Source organism: Mercurialis annua, linkage group LG2, assembly GCF_937616625.2.
Source record: "Mercurialis annua linkage group LG2, ddMerAnnu1.2, whole genome shotgun sequence".
Taxonomy (NCBI): Eukaryota; Viridiplantae; Streptophyta; class Magnoliopsida; order Malpighiales; family Euphorbiaceae; genus Mercurialis; species Mercurialis annua.
In genome coordinates, this window is record NC_065571.1 from 10,501,466 (window position 1) to 10,527,771 (window position 26,306).

Sequence of the window (26,306 nt, forward strand, 5' to 3'; positions counted from 1 at the left end):
GCAGAAAGTATAAAAACATCCTCGACTTTTTTTCAAAAGTATAAATCAACTCTTTTACTTTTTTTGAGCAAAAAATAAGCTCTCGTATTTTTAAATTAAACAATTAAAACCCTCATTGTTTTAGGATCGAAAAAATAAACCCTTTTAATTTACTTTTGGGACACTTACCCTCTCAAATTTTCGGTAAATATTTTAAACATTAAAATTATTTTTGAATTTTTTTCCTATATGAATATGAGAGACATGCCAGACATTAAAGAGTGTTTTGAATAGTGTTGGATGAATTACACGACTTCGGAAAGCACACTGAAGTCACCGATTAAAGCACTAGAGCAGGTTCTTACTGTTTAACCAGGTATGTTTTGTATCACATTTTGAATGCTCTTTGCTTACAGTTGACATGGTTGTTCTGTTTGTGGGTTGATCTTAACTGTTATTTCTTACACGGACTCGGTTCCGTGTTAGGAAATTTTCCAGTTAATATTTGCTATAGCAAACTTTTACTGATTCTTTAGCTTATTGCTGAGAAGATAGTTATAAAAGTAAAGCTGACAAATGAAGTAAGGTGGATCATATTTTAGGGAAACACACATCTGTGGGACTCAGATGTAACATTATCATACACTATTAGACAGGGAATAGTGGTAATTAAATCAAGTGAATGTCATGCTTTTAGCTGTAGCTGTAGCAGTTCCATGTAAATGAATTTAAGCACTACAGAACTTCTGTAGATGCTTCTAACGTATGCTTGGCATGGAAATAGACATCTTCGACTGCTTCTCAAGATGCTGATCACTTTTCTAATAATATGCATTTCTTACGGAGTTTTGCATTCTCTTCTGTATATTTTTGATTAGGTAATTTGGTTGAAGTACATTCTAGGTAAAAAAAATTTGATTTGCTATTCGGTAAGGTGAATATTTAAGTCAGTGTTTCAAAAACCGGACCGGACCGGCCGGTCGGACCGGTTAAATTGCGAACCGGTCACTGGTCCGGTCTAAAACTGCAAAATATCGAATCTTTTGGTTGAACTGGATTGGACCGGACTGAACCAGATTAAACCGTTAAAAACCGGATGTTAATCCGGATTGGACCGGATTGAACTGGTAAAAAACCGATGAACTATTTTTTTTAAATTTTTCTAAAATTTATTAAACCGGTTGAACCGGTCATTAAACCGGTTCTACCGGTTGAACCGGAAACCGATTGCCTCGGTTCGGTTTTTTAAAACATTTATTTAAGTCTTTATAGTGAATGGAGGCTCAACAAAGTTATATTAACTATTTTAATTGATTAAAAATATACGTATACGATTGTCGCGTAATTTTTCTTTGTCTGACGAAAAATATATTTTATTTATTTATTAAAATTTTATCATGTCATGTTTTAGCCTTTGTTAAAAAAAAAATTATCATGTCAAACCCTCTCCACCTTATGTGTATATATATATATATATCTTTTAGGCATGAGCATTATGAGTATAGTCTGTATTTGTGAAGGGACTCTTTTTCTCGATAACTGTTTTAACTCATTCAAACGGCTCTAAAACTACGGTTTTTATGGTAAAATAAAATTTTGTGACAAATCTCACTCAATATATATACTATACGAGTATTTTTTGAGAGTCCAGCCAGACTATTTATAGAATAACCACTATATATAATTTTACATCCACATGTATCCGTATATATTCATCTCTTTTTAAATAGTTCATTCTGAGTATTTATGTCATAATGTTTTTTCCTAACATGTGGTTAACCTATTCAAACAGATTTGGAAAGTTATCTCAAATACCTACAACTTTCATGAATATTGGCGAATTCAAGTTTTAGGCTTACTGCAAGTTTCAGAGCTACCACTATTCCATTCCCTAGCGCTGATCTCGGTTCGAGATTTAGGGTCGTGACACTAGAGGAGGGGAATCGGTGAGAAATGAAAACCGGCGAAGGAAAACAACGAAGAAGAAAAAAGACGAGGAAAAGAGAGAAGAGGCACAATTATTTTAGGTCATACTTCATAGACAGATTGCCGACAAACAATCTTTCGGTAAAATGTTCAATGAAACGCAATGTTTCACTTAATTGCATATTAGTGACGAATTTATCAGTCCGTCGCTAAATTTAACGACAGAGTATAATATCCATCGCTAAATTTGAGACACAAAGTTGGCAGGAGTTCTTCCACCAAATTAGCGACAGATTTGTCGCTAAAATCCGTCGCTAAATTGTGTCGCCAATTGCCTGCCACGTTTAGCGACACATTCTGTCACTAATCCGTGGGAAATTTAGCAATGAACAAATCCGTCGGTAAATAATAAAAATTAGCGATGAATTTTAATCCGTCGTTAACCTCCTTTTTTCTAGTATAGTGACATACATCTCTCATTATCCTTTGGTTCCATTAGGTTTTGAATTTTTTCCTCATTTATTTTAATCCGTCGTTAATCTCCTTTTAACGATGTTTATTCTTCTTCGGAGTCTTTAGTTTATTCTGCCATTTTTAGGGCGGTTATGTTATATGCTTCTTTTTATCCTCATTTCCCATATTTCAGAAATAATGCGTTTAGATGCATTGATTGTTTTGTAAAGACCAGTTTGATTGATTTCTTTTGCATCCTTTTTTCCCTCCACTTTTTGTGATTGTGCTTTACCATGCTATCATTTATAAACTAAAAAAAGAAGTACACCAACAAATTCCAAACAGCAAATAAACTTTGACAACCTTACACATTTCATGCAACAAATAGAACATGGTATGGTTTTCAACTTACCATTGAATAACCTAGCATCATAACCACATAACTTATCAACTTGGTAACCTTGTTAGGAGTACATTTTATATCTCGGACTTATCCACTGGAAAACTTTATTAGGAAGTGATATTTTATATGGTTCCGTTCTGCGACTTGAATGAAAATACATGCAAAGATTGCAATTTGTTAGTAATTATAAAGTACAACAACTTATATACATTAATATATTTTAACATTAATTATCACCCTTCTAAAAAAAGCGCATCATATATAATTCTAACTTTTTTAGGAATCCTCTTTATGTTCTTTTCTCGGACCGTTGATTTGTAGCCTTTTTATAAGTCGTAACTTTTAATATGCCATCAAATATGCGCCACTTCTTGTGCGAAAGTTTGTAGTTTGAGTTTTTTCCTTTTTTTAGGTTTTTAATATATATAAATTCATAAAAGAAGAAGAAGAGTCGTAACTTTTAATATGCCATCAAATATGCGCCACTTCTTGTGCGAAAGTTTGTAGTTTGAGTTTTTTCCTTTTTTTAGGTTTTTAATATACATAAATTCATAAAAAAAGAAGAAGATAAAGATGGCCATAAAACCCACTCATATTCATGAATCACGCTGGACAAATTTGTTGACTAATTATATCAGTCTGTGATGAGCCAATTATTGGGAACATTATTGAAGATGCTTTTGATATCTTCCATAGGAAATGTACAATTGGGATTATGTTTTCAATCAGTATGAGTGGAGCAAAAGAGATCAGACTAATAGCAAAATTTTAAGTGTATAAATTCTTGGGATAATATTATAAAAATTCACGAACTTTACACGTTTTCTCATTTTTAATCATGCATTTTAAATTTTCTCATTTTCATGCACGAACTATCATTTTTTCTCAAATTCATGCACGGTGCTGAGGTGTCACGGCTCCATTGGTGTAATTCACTGAGGCGGAGGTCATTTTACACTAATGAATGAGTGCCACCTCGGCACCGTGTATGAATTTGGGAAAAAGTGGTAGTTCGTGTATGCAAATGAAAAAATTTAAATTTCGTGATTAAAATGAGAAAACGTATAAAGTTATTGATTTTTTTTGACATTAACCTTAAATTCTTTTTAAAATAAATACAGTATGGATCCCATAAAAATTATATTTTAACATTGATTAATCAACTAACTAATTATTTAACTAATTATAATTTTTAAATCTATTTAATAAAGTCTAATGAAAATCAATAATAAGAAAAAGTAATAAATAATATTTTGTATGAATTTTAAATAAATTTATTTTTAATATCTATCAACAAATTTTATCCTATACAATATTATAATTATGTGCTCTAAAAGAGCTTTTAACACCAAACTTTTCTTTTGTGAATTTAATAAAATAAAAGCAGGTAAACACGACAATGTCTCTCCCAAAAAACTCTAATCCTAACTGAAAAAGTCTCTTTTTCGGATAAGTAGAAAAGTGATAAAGAATAAAACGTCCGATGATGATTTTTAGAAACAACCCTTTGGGTGACGTATGAACAAAAATCATCAATAGAAATTAAAAATTAATACATAACAAAATAGAAAGAGGAAAAAAAAGATTCAGATTAAGAGGATATGATGGTGGCGAAGCCGTAATATTTCGTTGCTTCAAATTCTCTGTGACGAATAGGATTGATTTTTTCATATTTGATTTATTATTTGTTTCAAATCTCTGATTGTTTGTGTTATAAATTGAATATTTTAAATAAATTATAAAAAAATTTAAATAGAATTTGCTAAGAAATTCCATGGAAGAAAATGAAAAAAAGAAGTTGCAGAGAAAATGAGAAAAAAAAGACGAAGAGAAAGAAGAAGAAAAAAAAGAAAAAAAAGAGAAAAAAAGATGTAAATGTGTTTTAAAGAAGCACAGTAGAAATGCAATTAAATTATTTAGCTAATTTAGAGTACAACTACAAATAATAGAAAAATAGAGTAAAAAAGTAAATATGTGAAAATGAGATATTGAGAACAACTTTAATTTTTTTTTTTCAAATTCCTCTATTTCCTTAACCCTCTTGAAAAAAGGAAATTCCGTAGCCAGTAAATGGTTTAGCGTTGCCAAATTTACGGACCGCATAAGAAAGCAAAATGAAATTGGATCTGTTTCTTTCAGAGCAACAAGATTAAAATATTATTGATGATTCAACACTCCTCATCTATGAAAATTATAAAATTATTGCGGTTCAACAGGTTAAATATTTTTGCAGAATCAAATTATAAAAAATATATAACGGCTACATACTACTAACAAAACAGTTACTAAATTATAAAAATTATGAAATAATTTTCGAATTATAGCTTTTTATTAAAGAATTATCGAATTATACATGTGGACAAGAAAAAGTTATAAAACACCTATAGTAACCATTTTGTAAGAAGATTATAGTTGGATGATATTTCATAATTTTTATAATTCGGTAACCATTATTTAGAAAGATTATAGTTCAATAACCATAAAAATATTTTGACCTAATGCCTTAAAATCCCCTGATTTTGTAGTCCCTTTTCGATTCTATTCTGGCGTTGAAAACTTATTAGTTTTCCCTATTTTGCATTTTATCATTTCAATTGTACTCTAAATTTTTAACACTTACAAAAAAAGTAAATCTAAATAACTAAAAACCATCTTTTAAGATAAAATTAAATTCATTTCCATTCAAAAAAGTACAATTAAGTCATTTATTTTTAAAAACGAACTAAAAACCATAATTAAATTAAAACTAATTTAAATTCTTAATCAATTTAACTAAATCTAAATAAATTTTAAGCATGTACAATTAATATATGCTACACATGGCAAACGTTTTTGATTTTTTTCCAAATGAAGAAGACGTCAATTTTAATATTTCAGAGTACAATTGAAACGATAAAATAAAAAATAGAGTAAAATTGACAAGTTTTCAACGTCAGGCTAGAATCAAAAAGGGGTTACAAAGTCGGTTTTTTTTAAGGTATTGGCCAAATATTTTCATCTCTTTCTAGTGCTAATGTTCGCTTAAGTAATCGATATGCCTTTAATTACTCAATTATTGTTGTAATATCCCTATGGTTACTCTTTGTATATTTGGCATATTAGGCTACTAATGTACAAGACTTTGCCTTATATATATGCTAATAATATATAGAAGACTTTGCATAAGGAAGGTACAAGGATAAGTTGCAGATATCCCATAATGTCTAATCAGATTTCAGCAGTTTCTTCAATCCACATTCCAACATCTAATCATGTCAAACGTTCATCTTCTACTCATCATCCAACAATATGGGGAGATCAGTTTCTCAATTGTGTCACTGATTCTAAGGTGAAGTGCCCTATTTTTCATGCAATTTGTTTCTCTTTTATGTAACTGTTAAGACCATGTTTTTTGGTCTGTGAAATTTGGTGGAATTGCTTCATCAGCATATACATATTTCTATCATGAATGTAATTTCCTTCAGCAGATAATCGATGCTTCGAACGAGCAGCAACACGAAGGATTAAGGCAAGAAGTGAGAACACTATTGATAACCAATATGAAGAGTGAGCCTAGCAAATTATTGGGTTTGATTGATGCGGTTCAGCGGTTAGGCGTTGATTACCATTTCAAGAGTGAGATAAAAGAAGCACTGCAAAAGATTTTCGACGACGACCATGAGATCAAGGACCTTTACACTGTTGCTCTTCGATTTCGACTGCTCAGACAGCATGGAATTAAGGTTTCATCTGGTAATTAATCCCTTTATAACCAAGAGTAATATGTACATGTACATGTGTAGTTAAAGACTGGTGTACCCACTTTTTGCCTCTTATTTCCCCTTGATTCGAACGAGTATAAGGGTTAATTATATAAAAAAAAATCACGACCTGACCTTCGTATATAATTTTATTTTTAAATACGATTTTTAAAAGTTACCACATAAAGGCACAATTTTTCATTTTTTTTATAAATTCATAATTTCAGTGCATTTTTGTTGACTAAACCATCAATAAAACACCCAGATTATAAATCGACAATAAATTTTATTATCTTTCAGCTAGAAAATGTAGGCTTTAGAATTTTTAGTCAGAAAAATTACTCCAAAGTTCACTTTAGAAAGAGATTTGAAAAAGAAAAATGAAAGATCGTGTCTCTTTATGCTAACTTTTAAAATTCGTGTTTAAAATAAAATTACATGCAAAAATCGTGACTTTTTATATGATTAATCCAGAATATAATTTATGTGTTGAATGAGTGGTGAAACATAGGATTAGGATATAGAGTTGTTGGAAAATAATCGCAAGTGTACGATATCGCTCAAGTAATATAACTTGGAAGACCAAGTATCGATCCCACAGAGACAATGGACTTAATCACTAATTTCAAATATTCTTTAATCGGCTAGCTAGAAAAATCAATAGGATTTGTAATTTAATTAAACTAATATAAACTGAAAACAAATAATAAAATAGGGTTTAAAACAATAAGATTAAAAAGTTCAAGGATTGATAATCCCAAATAAATAAGTAAAATTATGGAATAGGATTTCTTAGTGATTTTATCGCGAATCGAGCTATTCTAAAGCACCGAATCCCGCCCTCTCAAGCCTCAAAGATCCGAATAAAATCACAACCTAATTAACTAACCAATTATTAACTCGCTCTCACGATATTAAAACTGAATTAGATAATCAAATTATAATTATGAAGCAAACTCAACGACTACCTAAATTCCAACCCGCTCTCACGGCGTTTTTCTTTAAGTTCTTAATTATCTATGTCTATTTAATTAACAATCTCTCAATTAGTTAATTAAACACAAAATCATGAACTAAGTAGCTAATTTAATCCAAGCAATAAGATTAATAATTAAGACACGAATTAACACTAATCCATCAAATCCAAGTAATTACCAATTTATAAGTTCATATCAACCCTCGAACAAGGGTTTTAGTTACTCATATTAAAACTGAAACAAAACAAGAAGGATGATGAAGAAGAAAACATAATTAAACAATAAATACCGGAGTTGTCAATTTCGGAAAGAATCGTCTTGATTAAGCTTGAAATCTTCAACAATCGTCTTGCAGAAACTAATTATAAACTACTTATAAACTGCTGAGAAACAGAAAACTAAAACGCTAATCTAAGAGAAAATAATTAAAACTAATGTATTCTAAATTATTCTACATACTAAATTGAGTCTAGTACAAGGTCTTTATATAGTAGGAGAAGTTCCGGAGTCTTCTAATTCGTATTGCAAATCAATTTGTAATAGGAGTTGTAATTGTGAGTTGAGGAAGAATTTCACTCCAAATCAAATCCTGAAGCATGCGTGTTTTACTCTTGTCCCGTTCGGGAAAACTGTAGTTCCGTTCGTGACATGTCCAATTTTCTTCTTTCCCGAACGGAACAAACCATTCACGTTCGAAAAACTTGTTGCCGAGAGCAAAGCTCTCGTTCGGGACACTCTTTCCCGTTCGAGACACAATTTCAGCTGCGAAACTACTAACTTCAAAACTTCATAACTCGATGTAGAAAACTCCAAATGAGTCGGTTCTTGAACCGCTGGAAAGCTTAGGATGTCTACTTTATTTCTTATGAAGAACATAAAGTCATTTGAAGTCATTATCTGCTCCAAAATTGCCAATGAATGCGCCGGGGTCAGATTTTCATGTGTGCAAATGTGCTTTCTTCATTCCCAAGCTTCACGACCTCGATCTAATCCACGATTTATACTCTTTATTGCTCAAAATGCTCCATAATCACTAAATAATCCTTGAAACACTAACACACACCATAAAGCATAAAAATACTAAATAATGTATGCATAATACGATAAAAGTGATTAAATACGCTTAGAAACGACTCGGAATATAGGAGTAATTTTACTCCTATCAAACATCCTCACACTTACCCTTTGCTTGTCCTCAAGCAAGAAATAAATCTTACTCTACAAAACATGTTAGAAAACTTAGCACAATCTTGAAAATATATCAATAATAGAAATCCCCAAACCTATGAACAATATGAAAAACAAACTTCTAAACCCGACAACTAAATAATGATGCAATCAAATAATAATAATAATTTTATGACATAATTCAATATAACAACGGTTACTAACTCATTAGTACAAGGTCAAATTGAATCACACTTCAAGCTTTACTATCACTTGCGGGACATGGAAAATAATCGATTTCTCACTTAGGCAAATCATAGTACAATTTAGTAAAAACTAAGCTAATGGCATCAATATTTCAACAAGTAGGGTATATAACAAAGAAAGCTCACAATTGAAAACATGAATACTCACCATAAGCTTGCTCATAGTCCCGGACTCCGCTACTTGATTCGGTAATCAACAAAAATCATATGGTCTTTTATTGGGTTGTAATGTGGCTAAGGTAAAGGGTAGGTAAAAAGGTTTAAACAAAGGCTAATTATCAACTTAATACACTATTTATTACTACTATTAACTTCTAGGTTGATATAACTCCGATTTTGCGTTTATATGAACTCATAACTTTCTTTTCTTTTTTTGAATTACGCTCTACTCATTGCTTTTTGCAATCTCAGAATTTTTCTTCTTTTTGAAGCTTTTTGCTTGCAAATTTCTATCTCTTTTTTTTTTCTTTTCTTTCAATCTTTTTCAAGGCGCAAACTTAATCTTTTAAGCACAATGTAGTTCACTTTCTCTTTTCACTAATCTTGAGTTATTAATCACCTATATTCATCATAATCATAGCAAATAATATATAAAGTCGATAAGGTAAACAAAAGAGGTAAAACATAGAACGGTAAATGGTAAAATATGGTAAAAACAATAAAAAAGGTTTAAGGCTCAAATTGGTGTAATCTAGGGGATAAGGGTAGTCTATTTAGTGGTCTAAAAGAAAGGTAATACCTAATTGCCATAATCATCTAATTGTTGAAAACTCAATCGTGTAACTTTAAACGGACACCGAGCAAGTTCTAGGAATAAAACATGAAATCAACACTCACAACAAGAAAATTAAGCTCAAAACTCTCAAAAGTGTGTAGTGTTATGCCATAAACTCAATTCCTACAAAAATTATGCTACTTATGCCAAAAGTTGAAAACGATTATAAAAATAAACAATCGACATGTCATGAATCCGCATCAAGTTATTCAATTATGTTTCAACGATTTGAACAAGTCTAAATTTTGAATTCACCCTTATTTCATCGGATTATGTCAACGAATTATTAAGTTATTAAGCAAGCATCACTTATCAATTGTCGAATTAAGAAATCGCGTTCATACATTCATCGATTCGGGAAAATCTAAGATTGACAAATTTAAAAGATAACACCAAATCAACTAACACTTTTTTCATAATTGAAAGACAAAGATTTAAAACGATACAAGTATCGATCCCACAGAGACAATGGACTTAATCACTAATTTCAAATATTCTTTAATCGGCTAGCTAGAAAAATCAATAGGATTTGTAATTTAATTAAACTAATATAAACTGAAAACAAATAATAAAATAGGGTTTAAAACAATAAGATTAAAAAGTTCAAGGATTGATAATCCCAAATAAATAAGTAAAATTATGGAATAGGATTTCTTAGTGATTTTATCGCGAATCGAGCTATTCTAAAGCACCGAATCCCGCCCTCTCAAGCCTCAAAGATCCGAATAAAATCACAACCTAATTAACTAACCAATTATTAACTCGCTCTCACGATATTAAAACTGAATTAGATAATCAAATTATAATTATGAAGCAAACTCAACGACTACCTAAATTCCAACCCGCTCTCACGGCGTTTTTCTTTAAGTTCTTAATTATCTATGTCTATTTAATTAACAATCTCTCAATTAGTTAATTAAACACAAAATCATGAACTAAGTAGCTAATTTAATCCAAGCAATAAGATTAATAATTAAGACACGAATTAACACTAATCCATCAAATCCAAGTAATTACCAATTTATAAGTTCATATCAACCCTCGAACAAGGGTTTTAGTTACTCATATTAAAACTGAAACAAAACAAGAAGGATGATGAAGAAGAAAGCATAATTAAACAATAAATACCGGAGTTGTCAATTTCGGAAAGAATCGTCTTGATTAAGCTTGAAATCTTCAACAATCGTCTTGCAGAAACTAATTATAAACTACTTATAAACTGCTGAGAAACAGAAAACTAAAACGCTAATCTAAGAGAAAATAATTAAAACTAATGTATTCTAAATTATTCTACATACTAAATTGAGTCTAGTACAAGGTCTTTATATAGTAGGAGAAGTTCCGGAGTCTTCTAATTCGTATTGCAAATCAATTTGTAATAGGAGTTGTAATTGTGAGTTGAGGAAGAATTTCACTCCAAATCAAATCCTGAAGCATGCGTGTTTTACTCTTGTCCCGTTCGGGAAAACTGTAGTTCCGTTCGTGACATGTCCAATTTTCTTCTTTCCCGAACGGAACAAACCATTCACGTTCGAAAAACTTGTTGCCGAGAGCAAAGCTCTCGTTCGGGACACTCTTTCCCGTTCGAGACACAATTTCAGCTGCGAAACTACTAACTTCAAAACTTCATAACTCGATGTAGAAAACTCCAAATGAGTCGGTTCTTGAACCGCTGGAAAGCTTAGGATGTCTACTTTATTTCTTATGAAGAACATAAAGTCATTTGAAGTCATTATCAGCTCCAAAATTGCCAATGAATGCGCCGGGGTCAGATTTTCATGTGTGCAAATGTGCTTTCTTCATTCCCAAGCTTCACGACCTCGATCTAATCCACGATTTATACTCTTTATTGCTCAAAATGCTCCATAATCACTAAATAATCCTTGAAACACTAACACACACCATAAAGCATAAAAATACTAAATAATGTATGCATAATACGATAAAAGTGATTAAATACGCTTAGAAACGACTCGGAATATAGGAGTAATTTTACTCCTATCAAACATCCTCACACTTACCCTTTGCTTGTCCTCAAGCAAGAAATAAATCTTACTCTACAAAACATGTTAGAAAACTTAGCACAATCTTGAAAATATATCAATAATAGAAATCCCCAAACCTATGAACAATATGAAAAACAAACTTCTAAACCCGACAACTAAATAATGATGCAATCAAATAATAATAATAATTTTATGACATAATTCAATATAACAACGGTTACTAACTCATTAGTACAAGGTCAAATTGAATCACACTTCAAGCTTTACTATCACTTGCGGGACATGGAAAATAATTGATTTCTCACTTAGGCAAATCATAGTACAATTTAGTAAAAACTAAGCTAATGGCATCAATATTTCAACAAGTAGGGTATATAACAAAGAAAGCTCACAATTGAAAACATGAATACTCACCATAAGCTTGCTCATAGTCCCGGACTCCGCTACTTGATTCGGTAATCAACAAAAATCATATGGTCTTTTATTGGGTTGTAATGTGGCTAAGGTAAAGGGTAGGTAAAAAGGTTTAAACAAAGGCTAATTATCAACTTAATACACTATTTATTACTACTATTAACTTCTAGGTTGATATAACTCCGGTTTTGCGTTTATATGAACTCATAACTTTCTTTTCTTTTTTTGAATTACGCTCTACTCATTGCTTTTTGCAATCTCAGAATTTTTCTTCTTTTTGAAGCTTTTTGCTTGCAAATTTCTATCTCTTTTTTTTTCTTTTCTTTCAATCTTTTTCAAGGCGCAAACTTAATCTTTTAAGCACAATGTAGTTCACTTTCTCTTTTCACTAATCTTGAGTTATTAATCACCTATATTCATCATAATCATAGCAAATAATATATAAAGTCGATAAGGTAAACAAAAGAGGTAAAACATAGAACGGTAAATGGTAAAATATGGTAAAAACAATAAAAAAGGTTTAAGGCTCAAATTGGTGTAATCTAGGGGATAAGGGTAGTCTATTTAGTGGTCTAAAAGAAAGGTAATACCTAATTGCCATAATCATCTAATTGTTGAAAACTCAATCGTGTAACTTTAAACGGACACCGAGCAAGTTCTAGGAATAAAACATGAAATCAACACTCACAACAAGAAAATTAAGCTCAAAACTCTCAAAAGTGTGTAGTGTTATGCCATAAACTCAATTCCTACAAAAATTATGCTACTTATGCCAAAAGTTGAAAACGATTATAAAAATAAACAATCGACATGTCATGAATCCGCATCAAGTTATTCAATTATGTTTCAACGATTTGAACAAGTCTAAATTTTGAATTCACCCTTATTTCATCGGATTATGTCAACGAATTATTAAGTTATTAAGCAAGCATCACTTATCAATTGTCGAATTAAGAAATCGCGTTCATACATTCATCGATTCGGGAAAATCTAAGATTGACAAATTTAAAAGATAACACCAAATCAACTAACACTTTTTTCATAATTGAAAGACAAAGATTTAAAACGATACAAGGCATTGAAATAAACTATAAATATCCTAAAACACCCTAATACTATCTACTAAAACACAAAAACACAAGAAAAACAACAATAATAAAAACAAACACAAACTAAACCTAAGAAAACATAAATAAACAAACAATAATAAATAAATAAAAATCCTAACTAAACGATATGTTTTTCCTCCATCCTCACACTATTTCATGCAATGTCCTCAGTGTAATGAAATAAAAAAATTGAAAAACATGAGTGTAAGATGAAAGCAAAATAATACCTCTTGGGATTGCCTCCCAAGTGCGCTTTAGTTAGAGTCTAAAGCTAGACTCTTCGCGTAAGGTTGCTAAAAATAAAACCTAACATGAGGAAGCCGTCTTGGTAGCATCTTCTCCCTCTTTTTCCTTGTTGGCTCCTTCAAGAAAAACTCGGATGATATAGAGTATGCTTGTACTCTATAGTAGAGAACATGAGGAGTATGAAGCATATTCATATGTTTAGTATTATTTCCATCATACTCGGAATCAAACCCTTCTAAGAATGGATCTTTGAAATCAAAGGTTTTATTAAATTCCTCGTAGAGTACCGTAATACCAAATTGCTCTCCACTTTCATTATTTAAACTCATGGATGTTGTAATTGGGTGGAAAATCGGAGTTTCAAGTTCACCATCCTCACACTGTTCTTTTTCGACCTCTACATGTACCTTTGTTGGATGATGTCCAACTAAGGCATTGACATATGGAATTTCAGCTATCTCATCCTCACTATTGATCGGCACATCGTCAACTTGAACCACCTTCGTAACATATGGATTGTAAAGTGATTTTCCGCTTCGAAGCTCAATTACTTTTACTTGCTCTTTTAGATTTGATTCTGTTGTAGATGGTAGACCATCTTGAGCTATATTTTAAATCAAAATAGCCAATTGAGAAATTTGCGTCTCAAGACGGTGGTTGACCGCGGCTTGATTTTGGAAACCGGTTCTCATCTCCTCAATGAATTCGTCAATCTTGCTTCCTTCATCCACATTCCAATTTTGCTGAAAATCCGGTGATTGTTGTGGTTCATTATCAAAGTTGGAATTGAAATCCCATTCGTTTTGATGTGGGTGATAACTTGAATTAAAGTTCAAATTTTCATTGAAGTTCTCCCAAGTATCGTTCCAACCATAAGTTTCACTATCTTGCCATTGATCACCCATATAGTTGGCATGTCCATTCCAATCTGGATAGAGTACATGACAGTCAGCTCGAGTATGACCAAAATCCCCACAAATTTCACAGTTATACTGAAAATTTCGGTACTGCATATAATTTTGATTCCATGCCATTACTCTTTCCAAAATAGGTACACCAAAAACAAATTGAGGAAAAACCAACAAATATCAAATTTCCTGCACACCCAAAAACAAGAACACCCCACGTAAAATCCAATAAACACAAAAAAATAAAAATAAAAAACAGAAAATAAAAGCTAACACAATCAAGAATATAATGCTCTTAATTTATTAAGTACGCAATTGTCCCCGGCAACGGCGCCAAAAACTTGTTGGAAAATAATCGCAAGTGTACGATATCGCTCAAGTAATATAACTTGGAAGACCAAGTATCGATCCCACAGAGACAATGGACTTAATCACTAATTTCAAATATTCTTTAATCGGCTAGCTAGAAAAATCAATAGGATTTGTAATTTAATTAAACTAATATAAACTGAAAACAAATAATAAAATAGGGTTTAAAACAATAAGATTAAAAAGTTCAAGGATTGATAATCCCAAATAAATAAGTAAAATTATGGAATAGGATTTCTTAGTGATTTTATCGCGAATCGAGCTATTCTAAAGCACCGAATCCCGCCCTCTCAAGCCTCAAAGATCCGAATAAAATCACAACCTAATTAACTAACCAATTATTAACTCGCTCTCACGATATTAAAACTGAATTAGATAATCAAATTATAATTATGAAGCAAACTCAACGACTACCTAAATTCCAACCCGCTCTCACGGCGTTTTTCTTTAAGTTCTTAATTATCTATGTCTATTTAATTAACAATCTCTCAATTAGTTAATTAAACACAAAATCATGAACTAAGTAGCTAATTTAATCCAAGCAATAAGATTAATAATTAAGACACGAATTAACACTAATCCATCAAATCCAAGTAATTACCAATTTATAAGTTCATATCAACCCTCGAACAAGGGTTTTAGTTACTCATATTAAAACTGAAACAAAACAAGAAGGATGATGAAGAAGAAAGCATAATTAAACAATAAATACCGGAGTTGTCAATTTCGGAAAGAATCGTCTTGATTAAGCTTGAAATCTTCAACAATCGTCTTGCAGAAACTAATTATAAACTACTTATAAACTGCTGAGAAACAGAAAACTAAAACGCTAATCTAAGAGAAAATAATTAAAACTAATGTATTCTAAATTATTCTACATACTAAATTGAGTCTAGTACAAGGTCTTTATATAGTAGGAGAAGTTCCGGAGTCTTCTAATTCGTATTGCAAATCAATTTGTAATAGGAGTTGTAATTGTGAGTTGAGGAAGAATTTCACTCCAAATCAAATCCTGAAGCATGCGTGTTTTACTCTTGTCCCGTTCGGAAAAACTGTAGTTCCGTTCGTGACATGTCCAATTTTCTTCTTTCCCGAACGGAACAAACCATTCACGTTCGAAAAACTTGTTGCCGAGAGCAAAGCTCTCGTTCGGGACACTCTTTCCCGTTCGAGACACAATTTCAGCTGCGAAACTACTAACTTCAAAACTTCATAACTCGATGTAGAAAACTCCAAATAAGTCGGTTCTTGAACCGCTGGAAAGCTTAGGATGTCTACTTTATTTCTTATGAAGAACATAAAGTCATTTGAAGTCATTATCTTCTCCAAAATTGCCAATGAATGCGCCGGGGTCAGATTTTCATGTGTGCAAATGTGCTTTCTTCATTCCCAAGCTTCACGACCTCGATCTAATCCACGATTTATACTCTTTATTGCTCAAAATGCTCCATAATCACTAAATAATCCTTGAAACACTAACACACACCATAAAGCATAAAAATACTAAATAATGTATGCATAATACGATAAAAGTGATTAAATACGCTTAGAAACGACTCGGAATATAGGAGTAATTTTACTCCTATCAAGAGTCACGTTAGCTATGTCAGCCGCCATGTTTATTTTTATCTTGGATTGAAATTTCCTAAAGTTTATTTGAACTTGAGAGGGTCATGTTCACGATTTACACCGTTCATTATAAAATGAACGGTGTAGATTAATTTGATTAAAATTGTATCTTAATCTACGTTCATTTTACAATGAACGGTGTAGATCGTGAACATGACCATCTCAAGTTCAAAATGAACTTGAGAGAATCCCAATCCTTTTATCTTACATACCGCTACTATACATATATAAGCAGATTAGCGAGCAATACTTAAATTATATTGCACTGGTTGTCATATAAACTTATATTCTTAAATATTTTATTGTGCATTAATGTTTTAACTTAAACTAAAGGTCTGATTAAATTGAAACATAGAATAATTAATAAGTTGATATCACTTAGACTTTTAAATCAATTGTTTAATTATTATTTTTCTGATCATACAGAAATATTTGAGAGATTCAAAGAAAGTAATGGTAATTTTAAGACATCCATAACCAATGATGTATTGAGCATGCTAAGTTTGTACGAGGCAGCGCATCTTAGCATCCGAGGAGAGGTAATACTAGATGACGCCTTAGCTTTCGCCACAGAGACTCTTCAATCATTGTTGCCTGGATTAACCAATCATCTAGCGACACGTGTAAGTCATTCCTTGAACCGTCCTATCCGAAAATGCTTGCCACGGTTAGAGACAAGGTACTATATTGATGTCTATCCTATGGAGAAGTCATACGACGAGACGTTGTTGAAATTCGCTAAATTGGATTTCAATATGTTGCAAAAATTACATCAAAAGGAGCTCTATAGTGTCACAAAGTAAGTTCACTTTCTTTTAGTTACAAAAAAAATATTCACTTTCTTTTAATAATTAATCAAATAAAAAACCTATCATAATCTAGATTTTAGGCTCGGTTGAATTTAGGAATTTTAAAATCGTGCATTTTATTTAATCTAAAAATTTCAAATTTATTGAATGTAAAATCCATAAATTTATAAATTATATCTTTTGAATTGAACATAAAAACCCTTTGATTTATGAGAATATTAAACGACTGATGAATTTTAACTTTTTTCACTTATGAGGTGGGTATTCAAATGATTTTTTTTTTAAAAATGATCTATGCTCAAAATTTATGAATTTTACAACTCTATATCCTATACCAAACGACCAATTGTCTAAATCTGGAATATTTAATTTTTGGATTTTAATCATCCAAGTCCCTTAATCCAAACAATATCTTAGATTTATTATGGTTTGATGATTATATATATATTGCAATTCTTTTTATCATCAATAACATTTAGTTTAGTTTGTAATTTTTACAGTTATATCCTATCTTTTAAGATTTGTTGCAATCATGCCATCATTTTAGTTTAATACTATGCTCAACTAAAATAATCTTTAAAAATATCACAATTACAAAAAATAATACTATGCTTAACTAAAATTCTTAAAATAAAAAAGTATATTTAAGTATTCATACAGTTTATACGAAGAAATTCATACAGTTTTGTACTAAGCTACATTTTCAAAATTATTTATTATTGTGGATTTAGGTGGTGGAAAAGTTTGGATGTGGCAACTAATTTACCTTATGCAAGAGACAGACTTGTGGAGTTGTACTTTTGGATGATGGGAATTTACTTTCAACCAAAATATTCTTTTGCAAGAATAATGATGACAAAAATAGCCGCAACTGTATCCTTATTGGATGATACTTATGATAACTATGCTACATTTGAAGAAGCTGAGATTTTAACAGATGCTATTCAAAGGTCATAAATTAATTATTAATTTAATTATTGTAATCAAAAGGTTATATTATTAATCTGAACTCAATTTTTAATTTTTGCATTGGAAGATTGTTTGATGATTCCTAATTTTCAGGTGGGATATTAAGGCCAAAGATACTCTTCCAGAGTACATGAAGTTGATCTATGTTACGTTGTTGGATCTCTACAATGAATATGCAGAAAATATTGCTAATGATGAAAAGCCACTTTACTCCCTGTATTATGCCAAAGAAGCAGTAAGTGCTATATACTTTTAATTTTTTTTTGTTACAACACATACTTCATAAATTCCTGTTTTCTAGTTGTATTAAATTGATAAAATTAAAATGTTAGATGTGCTATAGTAAAAAAAAAACCTAATTCTTTAAAAAAATCCTGACCTTTTAGCCTCTTTTCGATCCTACCCTGATGTTGAAAACTGGTCAATTTTGCACTATTTCGCATTTTTTCGATTTAATTGTAATCTATTTCAGATTTTTTACTTAAATGATGAAATCAATCAATTAACTAAGTTTAAGGATAAAATTAAATTCATTTCCATTCAAAAAACTACAAATAAGTCTTTTATTTTTGAAAACTAACTAAAAACCATAATCAAATTAAAACTAATAAAAATCATTAATTAATTTAACTAAATCTAAATAAATTTTAAATACATACAATTAGTATATGTTAGACATGAAAAACACTTTTGAATTTTTTTCAAATGAAAAAACATCATTTTAACATTTCAGGATATAATTAAAACACAAAAATACAAAATAGAATAATTTTACCAGTTTTCAATGTTAAAGTAGGATTGAAAAGGGACCAAAAAATTATAATGTTTTAACGCATTAGTCCAAAAAAGTGCTATAAAATAAAGTATCATTGTTTAGCGACTAAATTATTTATTATGCCGATAATTTTCATTCATAAAAAGGATATAGTAAGGGTTATAGGTTCAAATTACCATCATTTTATCGCTTTATTTCCATAGTATTTGAATTTGATCAATTAGTCTTTCTAAAAGAATCCTCTCTTTTCTCTCTAAAAATACAAAACTAAAAACTATTGTTTGAAGAAAGTGATTTTGATATTTATGCCAGAAAACCACCTCCCCATTCCTTTTCTTATTTCTTTCAAAAATTTAGTTAGCTTGATTTTATAATAAAATTAATTATTTGAAGATGTCTCATATTTTAATAATTTGAAAAAAAAAAAATTAACCCACCTTTTAATTTTTCTAGTGATTTTCTTAAAATATTTACGAGTTACGAGTTTTTCTTTTTCTTTAGCGGTTTTGTGATCTTAAACTTAAAAAAAATAGAATCCTTAATTTTGATTTTTCTTAGCGGTTTGAAGAAACTAATTTTTTAGAGGAAGTGATTTTTGGCGGTTGGAAACCACTTAATAGTTTTTTCAAATTCTAAAGTTAGGGTCTTAATTATGCGTCTTTTAATTTGTTTATCTTTGATTTAAATTATGTATAAGTTCTTTCTAATATTTTTTAGATTTATCTTATTGGATTCATATTGAAGATGCGGATGAAGTTTAAGGAGTCAGCGATTTTACATTATAATCGAATGGGTCTAATGAATTAAGACCCTGCATCGCGGACAAAACGTTGTGTTAACTTTTGCGGAACTTCGGCTTAATTATTCCCTTTCGATTAATTTTTTATTTGTTTTTACGGTTTCATATGTATTCTGTTGGTAGTTTAGAGTTTTGAAAATTCTTATAGTGGTTGTTCATGAATCATTTTATAATTTAATCTTATTTAAAAATCTATCTTTAAAAAAAATTGATTAAATTTTGTTTTTATCTAGTTAAAGAGAGTAATGCGAGCCTACTTAGCCGAAGCCAAGTGGCGCGAGCAAGATTATGTTCCAACAATGGAGGAATATATGGAAGTTTCACTTATAACTTCTTGTTACCAATTTCTGGCTATAAATTCATTTCTGGGCCTGGGGGAAATTGCAACAAAACATGCCTATGAGTGGATTTTAGAAGACCCTAAACTTATTAGAGCTTCAACGATTATCTCCAGACTTATGGACGATATAATGTCTCATGAGGTAAATTCATCAATTTTGTGTCCAAATTTTAATTAGATTACATTTACAAAAGTCTAAAAATATAAAAAATTTCGAATCAAGATTTAATTATAAGAACATTCTGGTCAAATAAATTGTGGGTCGAGTGATTTTTAAAAGAATACCAACACCAATTTATTTTCTTAAGGTCACCAAACTTTAATTTTGGCAAAATGATTTTTTTATATCCACAATTTTGATCAAATATATTCTTAAAATATAATTTTGAATTCTAAATAATTAAAACGATTATATCCAAACTTAACACTATATTTATTTTCTAGATGCATTTTTATAAATTCTTGATTCTATAAATGATTATTTTGCAGAATTGATATTTTATTTCAGTTTAAGAAGGGTTATGTGTGAGATTAAAATGAGAATTATGTGTTCAAAAATAGATCTAAACTTAGAGTTGGATATTTTTATCCCATTTTGCAAAAATTGTGGAATCATCATGTCAAATTTTATTTTAGAGATATATTTGTCAAAATGATCAAAATTGTTGACATAAAAAATCATTTTGCTTTCTTTTTTCAAACTGATTCTATTTTGATTTAATTTAGCTGTCGTAACATATGAATTTTTATCACATCAGCAATTCAGTCATAAGCCCATGTAGGATGGTACCCATTACGCAATAAATTTTACAAATTATATTCGAATCGTGCAATAAAAGTAAGTTATTTATTCATCCGCGCTAGAGGTGGCAATTTTCATCCATACCCATTTACCCACCCATTGTATAAGGCCTAATCACTCAAAAACCCCTCACCTTTAAACTTTTTTTCAATTCCACCCCGACGTTGAAAATTTATCAATTTTACCCACTTTTGAATTTTCCGTTTTCAATTGTACCCCAATATTTTAATTTTTGTTAATTTTTTTATTTAAATGATGAAATCATTCAATTAATTAAGTCTAAACATGAAATTAAATTCTTTTTTATTCAAAAAAGTACAAATAAGTCCTTTATTTTTAAAAACTAACTAAAAACCATAATCAAATTAACACTAATTTAAATTTTTAATTAATTTAACTAAATTTAAATAAATTTTAAAAATATACAATCAATATATGCGAGACATGAAGAATGTTTTAAACAAATTTCCAAACGCAAAAGACGTTAATTTAATTTTTCAGGGTACAATTGAAACACAAAAATGCAAAATAGGGTAAAATTGACAAATTTTCAACGTCAGGGTATGATTGAAAAGGGGCTAAAAGGTCGGGTTTTTTTAAAACATTAGGCTATTGTATAAAGGGTATGGGTTATAAAAGGGTAGTTATATATTAAATGGGTAAAAATCTTCCAACCCATTAAAATAAGGGTTATAAAAGGGTTTGACATGGGTACCCACACTCTACCCATAATGATCTAATAGGCAAAATTGGTTGAATGACACATGTCAATTTAAGAGTATAAATTTTTTTAGAATATCAAATAAATTTTAAATTTCATAATCAATATTTAAAAGTCATAATAAACTAAAAAGTTTTTTTTTTGAATTTTTTTTTTCTCGAATTGTTTTTTTCCAGAAAATATTTTTTTCAGAATATTATTTTTTTTTCCGAAACTTTTTTTTTCCAGAAAATATTTTTTTTCCGGAAAATATTTTTTTCCAGAAAATATTTTTTTTCGGAAAAAAGTTTTTTTTTTCGGAAAATATTTTTTTTCGGAAAATATTTTTTTTTTGGAAAATATTTTTTTTTCGGAAATTTTTTTCAGAAAATACTTTTTTTTGTCGGAAAATATCTTTTCCAGAAAGAAAACGTTTTTGTCGGAATTGTTTTTCAGAAAATATTTTTTTTCGGAAAGTATTTTTTTCCGAAACATATTCTCTCTAAAAAGTTTCTCTCTAAAATTCATTAATTCTCACAAGATGTACAATTAAAATGTAATATAATTTAAATTTTGAAAAGTCAATTTTTAACATTATCTATCTATCTATCTATCTATAACTATCTTATATGTGGGAAGGGGGGGGGGGGACAGGCAAAATTACGATATTAGGGTCAATAATTAAAAAAATTACGAAATTAAGTACAAATCTAATTCTAATAAAAAATAATTAAATTTTATAAAAATTAATTAGAAGTTTAATCTTATCAAGAATGTAGAAGTCTAATCATATTAACAAAGTTATTTTAGTTAAGTGGAAGTCTAATTATTATAGCAAAATTAAACCGATAATTAAATATAAGCTAGCCTAACTTTAATTAATAAAAGAAATACGGAAAAAAATCTTTAATAGCTGAAGTTTGGAGTAGATAAGAATCAACTTACACTTTAATAGCCAAAGTTTAAGAGTTTACAATCAAAAAGACTTATTCATGATTATGAATCCTAACAATACATTAAAAGATATAGTCACCGCAATTAGTATATAAATTGATACCAATATGCATTTAATTGACACCAAACTTATTAATCCAAATAACCTATTATTATTGACATCGAGATTGTGATCTTTACCAGCTAAAGTTTTATGCAGTTTATTAAATTTGTTTGTATGTTATTATTTCATTATTATGGAAAGTGTTTTTTCGAGTTAATAATATACTAAGTAATTTTTTTTATTTTTCGTGTAGCTTCCAAGGGAATTTCATAAAAAAAACGTTTACTTCTTTTATGGATTCTTGAAAAGAAGATCAAGGAGGCTCAAGATTGATATTTATATTATTTTTATCAATATTTATTTTCTTCGGATTGCTTCTAATGGTATATTCTTTTTTTAAAAATTACATTTTACTTATATTTTGAATCATAAGTGATACTATTTGATATAGTCTTTTTAAGTTTAGATTTTTTTGTATTTTTTTTTGCTGCATTTATTTATGTAAAATTTTACCATTTTTCAGTTCAGCCTTATCTAGGTTAATATAGTATTAGATGGAAGTCTAATTTAACACTATAACGGAATGATGAGTTTGGTTAATTGTTGAAAAAGTAGCATATAACGTGAAATGTATTCACTGTACTTAGTCCATGTTTGAAGAGAATTGAGGAAAACTCTAATTTTAATTTTAATTAAAAAAAGTTTACTTTAACTGTGTAATTTATGATTCATTATTATACTAAAATCTATTGAATAGTTAGTTTGACAAAAAAAATCTGTTGAACAGTAAAATTGAGTTATTTGATAATTATAGTATAATAAAATGGGACATGTAATAATTAAACTACACTAATATCTAATAATTTAATTTTTATTTAATATTATATATAACAGGCCATATAAATTGAATTTCAAATGGTTTTTGAAGATTTATTTTATCTTTTAAAGTTATTTACATGGAAAATTAATATTTTAAATATATTAGGATTTGTTTAATTTAAAGATACGTTCAAAAAATAAAAATAAGAACTTATTTTATTATATAGTTATTTATATAATTAAATTGTATATGAATAAATTTATTAAAAGTAATAGTTTACATGCTTTTTCAATTCTAACTTGCAAGTCTTCTAATACTATATTTAATAATTTAATTACTATTTAAATCAAACAACGGGTCATATAATTATCACTTATATGTGTAGCACGTATAAATAAAGATTATTCATAACAATTTATTAACAACTAAACTATCTTAATTTATATTATACTTATTATTAATTACATAACGGGTCATGTAAATGTTGCTCACGTGCGTAGCACGTGGCGAAACGCTAGTACTATATATAAAAGCACGGATGGGGGGGGGACAGGCAAATTTACTGAATAATCCTTTTCAGTTTATTACTAAATAAAGGTTTTATAGTCATTAACTAATTACTCATTTAATTAATCACTATTGTAATTAAAATACTAATTAGAATAGGTAGCTAAATTATTTTCAATTTAGTTTTTAGTATGTAAAAAATAACTAAATTGTCTCCAAATTAGTAGGAATACTTATCTTTTAGTTTGATTGAACTATAAAATTAAAATATTATATTTGATCAATATATTATTATTTAAATTTATATCTTATTATTTTTAAAGATATTATTAATAAAACTAAGTTAATTATTTAATTATGGTTATTATAAAACCAAAAGAAGAATAAATTCAGTATGAAAAAAATTTAATAACCGAATATATTATATTTATTTTTATAAAAATTCTTAACTAATTTAATATTAATTATAAATAAAAAAATTAATATAATTATAATAAATTTATTAATATGTACATTGACGAGTTACATTACAAGCCACGTGCATAGCATGTAATGCGAAACTAGTATATATAAAGTGGGTTAATGGGTGGGTTAGGGTCATATAGGGTTATAAGGGTATGGACACCCATATAAAATTAAAACGGGTCATAAATGGGTAGATTACCCATTTGTGACCCTACCCATTTAAACCCAACCCATACCCACCCAAACTCACCCATTTGCCACCTCTGATTCCGCGCATAAACAATCATAAAATGTGTTTTTTTTTGTTTTTGATAATTGGGGAGGGGGAGCGCTTGTGGGAAGAATCGAACCCACGACCTATCAGTTTGCTGTCTAGCGCTTATACCGTTTGAGTTATAGCTCATTGGTCATAACATGTGTGTTATTTGTTTAGCAATGCAAGACATTTTTTTTAACCTAATCTATATATGTACATGATGAATATACAGTTTGAACAAACAAGAAAACATGTTGCTTCAGCGGTTGAATGCTACATGAAACAGTACGGTGCATGTAAAGAAGAGACAGTGAAATTGTTTGAAAATGAGATTAGAAATGCATGGAAAGATATAAACGAGGGGTGCCTCAGCCCAACTGCAATTCCAATGCCACTGCTAGAGTGTATTCTGAATCTTGTGCGAGCAATGGATGTGATATATAAGGATGAAGATGGATACACAAATTCTCATATCATAAAACACTTGATTGCCTCTGTGCTCGTCGACCCTGTCCTTCTTTAATTCATGTCTTGTCTAAATTGTTTAATTTATGTTTGACCAGTGGTTAATGAGTAAAAGGATTTAGAAGAGTCACTTTATTCTTAATGCAGCAGAAGTCAAAAAAAATAACAAAAAAAAAACTTTAAATCTGTTTATTAATAAATTAATGTCATTATTATAGCTTTTAAATCTTATTGATTTTAATGAATACCAAAAATAGGCATCTAAAATCTATTGATTTTAATGAATATTAGGATTAAACAATTGTTGATTCTCAAAGAATACTAAACTCGGAAAAAGAAATAAAAGATATTCTCTATCAAATTTTATTGAATCAACAATTCAAGCGCGCACGCATACATACATATATTTTTAAAGATATGCGTAAAATGAAAGAAGACGAACAATGAATGACCGATGTGTTTCGGAGGCGTACAAAATAAGAAGATCGAAAGAATTTTCTTCTCAAAAAAATATTTAATTACGTATTTTTAATTAATTATTCTAATGAAATTAACAGTTGATTATTTAGATGATATGGCCTAATTTTATTGACTGGGTCTACCAATTACATGGTAGACCGAATCTACCTAAAATTTCTCCTCCTCTAAACCCTAAAACCTTATTTCTATTCTTAAAATTTTTATTTTTAAATTAATTTTAATTCATCTTTCTTAGGTCGCTATTGGTTTCAACCTCTCTAATCAATTATTCAGAAATTTAGGAAGTAATTCCAAGTTCCTTGTCAGCAAATGGTTCATTGTTTCCAAATTTTCTTACCCTACACGACAGCAAAATGAAATTGGTTTCGTTTCCTTGAGTACGATAAAATTATGAGGGTTTGACAATCTTCATCTAATAATGTTAATGCTTATAATGATTGTATCGGGCAGCCGGGCAGGTATTGGTACGATAATCACGGCTCAATAACCGGTTACTTCTATTTTTATTGATTCTAATCGCATTTGTAAAAATCTAGAAATTAATGAACCGTGTTATGACGATCAACATATTTTGAATATAAAGAACTTGCAGCAATAACCCCAAGATGTATGAATTACTAAGGCGCTCTCTTAATTTAAATGAGGTTGCGGGTTATGTTTGTTAATTTAAAGAAATTGGGCAACCTATTTGTTCATTTCTTTGGCTATGGTGTAATAATATTTCCCTTATTTTGATTCGGTTTTCAGCTGGTCAA

General features: G+C 29.5%; 1 protein-coding gene across 1 annotated transcript; it reads left to right on the top strand.

The window, feature by feature from the left end:
- Positions 1–5,896: 5,896 nt before the first annotated feature.
- Positions 5,897–25,201, top strand: LOC126670413 (alpha-copaene synthase-like). Its single transcript, XM_050364127.1, has 7 exons — positions 5,897–6,089; positions 6,229–6,493; positions 16,794–17,166; positions 17,908–18,126; positions 18,239–18,380; positions 19,953–20,201; positions 24,839–25,201. Exons 1-7 carry the CDS (start codon positions 5,961–5,963, stop codon positions 25,127–25,129), a joined length of 1,668 nt encoding a protein of 555 aa, XP_050220084.1. The 5' UTR covers positions 5,897–5,960; the 3' UTR covers positions 25,130–25,201.
- Positions 25,202–26,306: the final 1,105 nt, after the last annotated feature.

Bases quoted from the DNA above. Each gene is read 5' to 3' on its own strand.
- LOC126670413 (XM_050364127.1), top strand. From the start codon at position 5,961: ATGTCTAATCAGATTTCAGCAGTTTCTTCAATCCACATTCCAACATCT. The intron at 6,090-6,228 runs GTGAAGTGCCCT...TTCCTTCAGCAG, and splicing joins ATTGTGTCACTGATTCTAAG to ATAATCGATGCTTCGAACGA. The intron at 20,202-24,838 runs GTAAATTCATCA...ATGAATATACAG, and splicing joins ACGATATAATGTCTCATGAG to TTTGAACAAACAAGAAAACA.